The sequence below is a fragment of the Zea mays genome, chromosome 9, assembly GCF_902167145.1.
Source record: "Zea mays cultivar B73 chromosome 9, Zm-B73-REFERENCE-NAM-5.0, whole genome shotgun sequence".
Lineage (NCBI taxonomy): Eukaryota > Viridiplantae > Streptophyta > Magnoliopsida > Poales > Poaceae > Zea > Zea mays.
Genome location: NC_050104.1, coordinates 100677323 through 100683519, shown reverse-complemented (window position 1 = coordinate 100683519; position 6197 = coordinate 100677323). Strand labels below are relative to the sequence as shown.

The 6197-nt window shown below is 40.1% G+C and overlaps 1 protein-coding gene and 1 long non-coding RNA gene across 2 annotated transcripts; both read right to left on the bottom strand.

Moving 5' to 3' along the window:
• Positions 1 to 231: 231 nt before the first annotated feature.
• LOC103638741 (CCR4-NOT transcription complex subunit 1) lies at positions 232 to 2803 on the bottom strand. Its single transcript, XM_020544034.2, has 6 exons — positions 2109 to 2803; positions 1887 to 2033; positions 1719 to 1804; positions 1518 to 1623; positions 1354 to 1449; positions 232 to 1225 (listed from the first exon to the last, which is right to left on the bottom strand). The coding sequence occupies exons 1-5, from the start codon at positions 2379 to 2381 to the stop codon at positions 1411 to 1413; spliced, it is 651 nt and encodes a 216-aa protein (XP_020399623.1). The 5' UTR covers positions 2382 to 2803; the 3' UTR covers positions 232 to 1225; positions 1354 to 1410.
• Positions 2804 to 3464: 661 nt separating this feature from the next.
• Positions 3465 to 3968, bottom strand: LOC103640111 (uncharacterized). Its single transcript, XR_002265062.3, has 3 exons — positions 3879 to 3968; positions 3655 to 3800; positions 3465 to 3576 (listed from the first exon to the last, which is right to left on the bottom strand). It is a non-coding gene; the product is annotated as an uncharacterized lncRNA (long non-coding RNA).
• Between the last annotated feature and the right edge of the window lie 2229 nt (positions 3969 to 6197).

Below are 6197 nucleotides of genomic sequence, written 5' to 3'. Positions count from 1 at the left end.
AAACCGTCTTATTTAGGAGACTGATATTAGACATTTTGGTAACCGTCTTATTAATATTTAAACAAAATGACTTACACGGCAGTACATTCTTCAATTTATAATCATTTTTTCAGATATCATGTTATAATAATTTGAAAGAGAAATATACATACACATATATTGAACAACATTATAATTAATATAATATAAATAAGTACCATTCAATATATTATAATCATTGTCAAACAACGCATACATAAGTGTACTCTAAATCTAAACTAAAATACAACTGTTTGCACTAATGTTAAGCCTAACTTTATATGAATTAAAGTCTCCACACTTTTGCGACCACCAAATTTGAATTCTATTCTATGTTTTCCTGTACAACAAATAGGAGAAAACTAGACATAGCAAAAAGCTCCAAGCAGCACGTGGATGGTCTCAAAGCTGCCCTTGTGCTTCTCCCTGTTCTTGATGACTCCTACACGCCCGGTGTTCCTCCCGCCAGTCACCATGACCACGTTGCCAACGTCAAACTTGATGATCCTTGCCTATATATTGTACACCCCATGTACCTCTATATTCAATCTACTATACCCCAAGCCAGATCTACTTCCAATGGTGATCAGACAGAAGATGTTAATAATAAATAGACCCATCCTGAAATATAATGTTTTTGAGTTGCTCTACGTCAAACTATCCTAAATTTGGCAAATTTATAGAGAAGAATAATATTTACAATAATAGATGAACATCATTTTCAACTCATACATTTATGAAATATATTTTTATAGTTGATCTCCTCAATGCCACTAATACTTAATACTCTTTTCTATGAACTTGGTCAAACTTAATGTAGTTACTTAGGACAAACTCAAATCGATTACATTTCAGGACAGTGGTAGTACACAACTAGCCTTTAACACGATTATAGTTTATCTTTGAGTAATCATTGTCAGATGTCCAGAAAACTGACAACTCCATTAGAATTGTAAAAACAATCCGGGATTGTAAACCTTAAGCTTTTAAATCTGCTTAAGGAGAAGTCAAAGGTGTACTTAGTTCAGCAGAATTAGAATTGTCAAGAAGCTACCTGATGTGTTGCCACAGCCTCAATGATGGCACAACCAAGATCCAAGTTCTCATTGATTAGCGTGTGAATAAGTTGCTCGATAGTTTCACTGTCGCTCATAAGGTTCTGAATGAGATTCCGAAGATTAGAATATAGTGCAACACGAAGAGGTTCCTATAGCAGAGAAAAAGAGAAATACAATTATTAGTTGTATTCAACAGATACAAAATGTTAGGGGTTAATAGAATCAACAAGCAGGTATAGCACTGCATCAACAGCACAAAGGCCTCAAGCAGAAATACCTTGCAAGTAACATGTGCCAGACTTCCGGCTAATGTTCCAACCATCAAATGTGCGGATCAAGTTATCGTATTGTTATCAGACTCCAGTGCATAATCCTTCAAGAAATATGTGTCAACAGTATCATCACACTAACATCTTAAACCAAAGAAGGTAAGAAAGTAACCTTCAGAATAAGTTCTTTTGTAGTTCGGCTTGCTATGGTCACACTTCTTTGAATAACAGGGAGTATTATCTCCCTGTTAGCCTTATCCAAAGCCAAATCCATAATTCTAGATAAAGCAAGTAATTTATCAGCAACAAAAGAAGTTCAGATTAAATACGAAATGAAATATAACAAATTCCTTTCAGAAACTTGGAGGCATACTTGCTATATTGCAGTTGTGGACCAAGGGAGCCGAGCTTTGGATTTATTTTGAAACGTATCTCTTCACGTGGAATAGCCGCCATAAGCTACATATCACAAATGAAAACAAATCATATAACATAATCTAGTTGTTTAGATAAATAATAGCAGTTAAAACATTAAGTTAACCTGGTTAACAGAAAATGGAGATGGTGATGTTGATTGTGTTTGTGCTGGCAAAACCTGGGTCAACGAGGGCACTTGCTCAGGCATAATCAGAGCAACTTTGTCATCTTCTACCGTGCTGTTTGTAGGTAGACGGCCAGGAGCAGCATACTGCAAAGAAAATATATTCCAACTATAATGGCAGAAGAGTGTACCACATATTCGATACAGAAGTTCAAAGCCAACCTGATTAAGTATATTTGGAAGGCTCATAGCTCGGGATGTGATATTGATCTCAGGTTGTTGTTCCATATGAGTTAGTGAAGGGATGGTCCCTGAAGGGACTTCTGCAACCACAGGGGTTTGAGATGCAGTAACATCTTTATTTGAAAAATCTGGATTTCCCTCAACTTCACGCAGACGATCTTTGAGCAGGGAAGTTGGTTTCACATCCTTTATATCAACAGTAAGGTTCTTAAATAACACATGAAATCCCAAAAGAACATTTAGCATGGCCATGGGTAGCTAGGGCAGAAACACATAAATATCCATAAAGTTCATGTGATCCAAAACATTGAAAAGACAAGCACCAAAGTTGCAGTTGTATAATGAACAAAATCTCAACATACTCTCATCTCATAAGGATGAAATATCCATAAAGTTCACAAAAAATCATACCTGAAATGGTGCCTCCAAAATCTTAATAAGATTTGCCAACTGAAGCAATACATGGCCTGTCACAACTCTATGCTTGAAGGATGCACTTCCCATAAGATGAAGAATAACAGGGAACATATAAATTGTGCTCTTTGGATGAGCTCGCCCAGCTAAAGCAGTAACAGGTCCATGGCGTTTGCCAACCATAACCTGCTGTATATCGCTGGAGACAGTGTCAAGAATACCAGGGACCAAGGAAGCAACCAACTGCACAAATGCTTCTGTACAATGATGAATAAAACCCTCCTTCTCCTTTCCCAGTTTATCAATAGCTGATATTAATTTTGCATTGCAAAAGAAATGAGGAAGCCACCTTCGACTATTCTTGCAATGCAGAGCAACAAACAAAAGGGCCTTCCCACGCAGAACATTAGTTCCCTATTCTATTAGAGAAATGAGCCCGGGGACCAATTGTTTGTCATCTGATAATGAAAGAATATACCAATTCATGCTTGTCACAGTGTTTGTCATCTGATTATTAACATTGAAGTGAATTGTACACCTCAGGAAGCACATAAATTTTACCAAAAAACACAGGTGAAACAGAAATATCATATTAAATAATATAGAGCAATACTAAATAAAGGATCTAGACAACCTAAGGGAGCTTTTGGAACTCCAAGTCTCCAACTACCAATGAGTTTAATGCAGAGAAGCAGTACCTCCACGATAAGAGATTTTGGATCAATCTCCTTAGCCCTTAGTGCCTGATTCCTACCAATGGTGAACTTTCCCAACCAACTGCCTAGGTTTTTTTAGCAAGGAGCGCTCCTCGGAACTAGAATTGATAAGGTCTGATCTTCACAAGACCTGCAGCAAAAGTATCCAAGTTTAAACAAAATGGCTAGCAAAAAAAAACTGGGCAGACGAATTGGAGAGAACAAAAACCTTGCAGTTCTCATATGTGGCTTTCAGTATTTCCTTGTTCAAGGATTTTGAGTTTACTTTATCAAAGAACTTCAGATACAGATCATGGAAATTTGGTTCAATGCTTGCCCTGTTAAGATGAGCAGTGATTTGTATACCTCAGCATTGTCAGACAAATCTATACAAAATCAGTAATTGAGAATGATACCTTTTCATGACCATGTATTGTGCAAACCAAGGATAATACTGTTCCTGTATGACCTTGTTAAATTCCTTTGCCTTAGCTTCCATATTTGAGATGGATATATTGTTGATCATAAAAAGAATCTTGTCCTGAACTTCAGGTGGAGGTGTCTAAGTTAAGAGAAGTTCATTAGCACGGGATGAGTTATGTATTAACCCAAAAGAGGAAACTCAGAAAACAAAACCAACCTCAGTTGGTGTATCTCTTTGTTCCGCGGCAGCAATAAGTGTCTCTATATTTAAAGCAGTCCCAAATCCAGTAGTATATGAAGGTTGCCTAGGAAATCCTATAAAAGACAGGCATGACAGTGTAACTGTATATAAAAGGTAAAAGGCTTGAGTAACTAATGTTATCATGAATGTGTTAAGCTAGCAAGCCACCTGAGGTACTTCGAGAATGCAGAAATCCAGTATGCAAACTCGTTGACACACTGGTAGACTGATGGGGTGAAGCTAGTAACGACGGTGTAGCAGTTGTCTGTGTTATATATATATATATATATATATATATATATATATATATATATATATATATATATAGATGAGGGGAACAAGCAAATAGGAATCTCGGATACAGATATTCCATAAAAAATGGAAACAACCACTACATCAAAGTGTCTTGCTATTAGAAATTAGGAGGCATGCATATGAGAATTTCCTGATACCTTTGGAATAGTCAAATCAGTAGATGATGAAACAAGGGGCGGCTGACTAGATACAATGTTCTTGTTCAGTGTACTCATAGAAATCTTAGACCTCTCCCCAAGAAGACCCTGCTGCCTATGTTGCAAAGGAGAAGAAAGAGGCCTTCCTAGTTGACTTGGGATGGTACCCATCAGTCAGGGGGCAAGGGGGAGGATGGAGGGGACGACAACGGGGCGGCGCAGAGGCCGCACGCAGCGAGGCAGAGGCGATGGAGGGGCCCGTGCTTGTCGCCATCGTCGTTGCGGTAGCGGTGGCGGAACAGAAGGAGGCAGAACAGAAGGAGGCGGAGGCGCTACATTGAGCAACCATACAAGACATAATTTCGCTACCGATGCTCATCGCCTTCCTCACTTAGTATCAAGAGCAACGTTGTGAAACACATATTGCCTACTGATACTCTAAAGCCCATACCACATGCTACTGGAAACTTTGACTCAACATATTGATAGCATACCAGAGAAACCATACCTTGTTGGTCTTGACCGACACAATATCATCCATAGTAAGCTCCTCCTTGGTGATGGGGCACTTGCCATGGTCCTGCAATGTCGTGGGCATCGCCATCACGACATGAATTTAGCATAAACATTGGCCATCGCCACCATGACATGAATTTAGCACAAACATTTTCCCAATCCCAATAAAAAAATTGCAGCGTGAGGTCTGAGGCCAAGCTACGGACCTCAATGTAGCGCTCGATGAGCCGCCGCTCGAAGAGAAGCCCCGACTTCTTCGACACCACCGGCTCGTCTGGCACCTCGCCGGAGACTACAGGGAAGCGACACGGGACGAGTTAGCTCAAGAAACGACGGATCAGAGAAGCTAGGGTTAGTAGACAGACATGCGAGGGAGGGAGAGGGGCATTACTCGCGCAGATCATGGCGGTGGCGAGGGCGAAGGTCGCGGCGCGGGAGAGACAGCGCGGCTCCTCGAGCAGCCTCCCCGACGGTGAGCTCTTGGGCGGATGTGGTGGCGGGACGGGAGCAGGCGATGGCGGCGTAGAGAAAAGGTTTTGCCGCTAAGGAAATTTTTGTGGCATCTTTTTCATTTTAGCCCTCTTCAAGTCTTCATTGGCGCCGGTGCTTCGATGGCGGTCTCGACTTATAGAAAATTGGAAGCATGCCCCCTCGAGAGTTTCACAGTGCCAGCAGGTGTGGGCTTGGAGAGAAAAAATTACTATTTTAGCCCTTTTAACGTGGGCTCACTACTATTATGTGACACTCTGTCTATGACTTGTGGGACCATTTGTATTTATAATTTGTGGGTCTGGTGGTAAAATAGAGAAGTCCACTACTGAGAGTGACAAAATAGAAAATTCCCCGAAATAGCGGTGAGGGGTTATTTGTAAAAAAAATGACGCGGGACGATCGTTGTAACTGGTGCTTTAAATATAGTATGATGTGAGACTTAACCCTCTGGTTTAGATCCCGTTTCGTTTGAGCTGAATATACTGATTAAATGTCTAAAGCATAGCCTAGAGCCTGTTATGTCATGAATCATGAAATGACAATAAAACATAAACAAAAGCATAGCCTGGGAGTTTGGGGCGTCGCGCTGAGGGCACTGAAGACGACGGATCTTGCCTCTCAGCCTCGGCGATGGGCGTCGGACGCAGGAGATGGCATTAACCACCGCTATATTAATAAAACGTATTGTATATATGTGTAATACAGATATAAAGAAAAATATCCGTGGCATTAACCACCGCTTATCAGGTTGCTTATACCGTAAAAGAGACGATATTATAACTATAAATATACTGTTAATGAGAAAATAAAAATAATCATATTTCAAATGTATAAT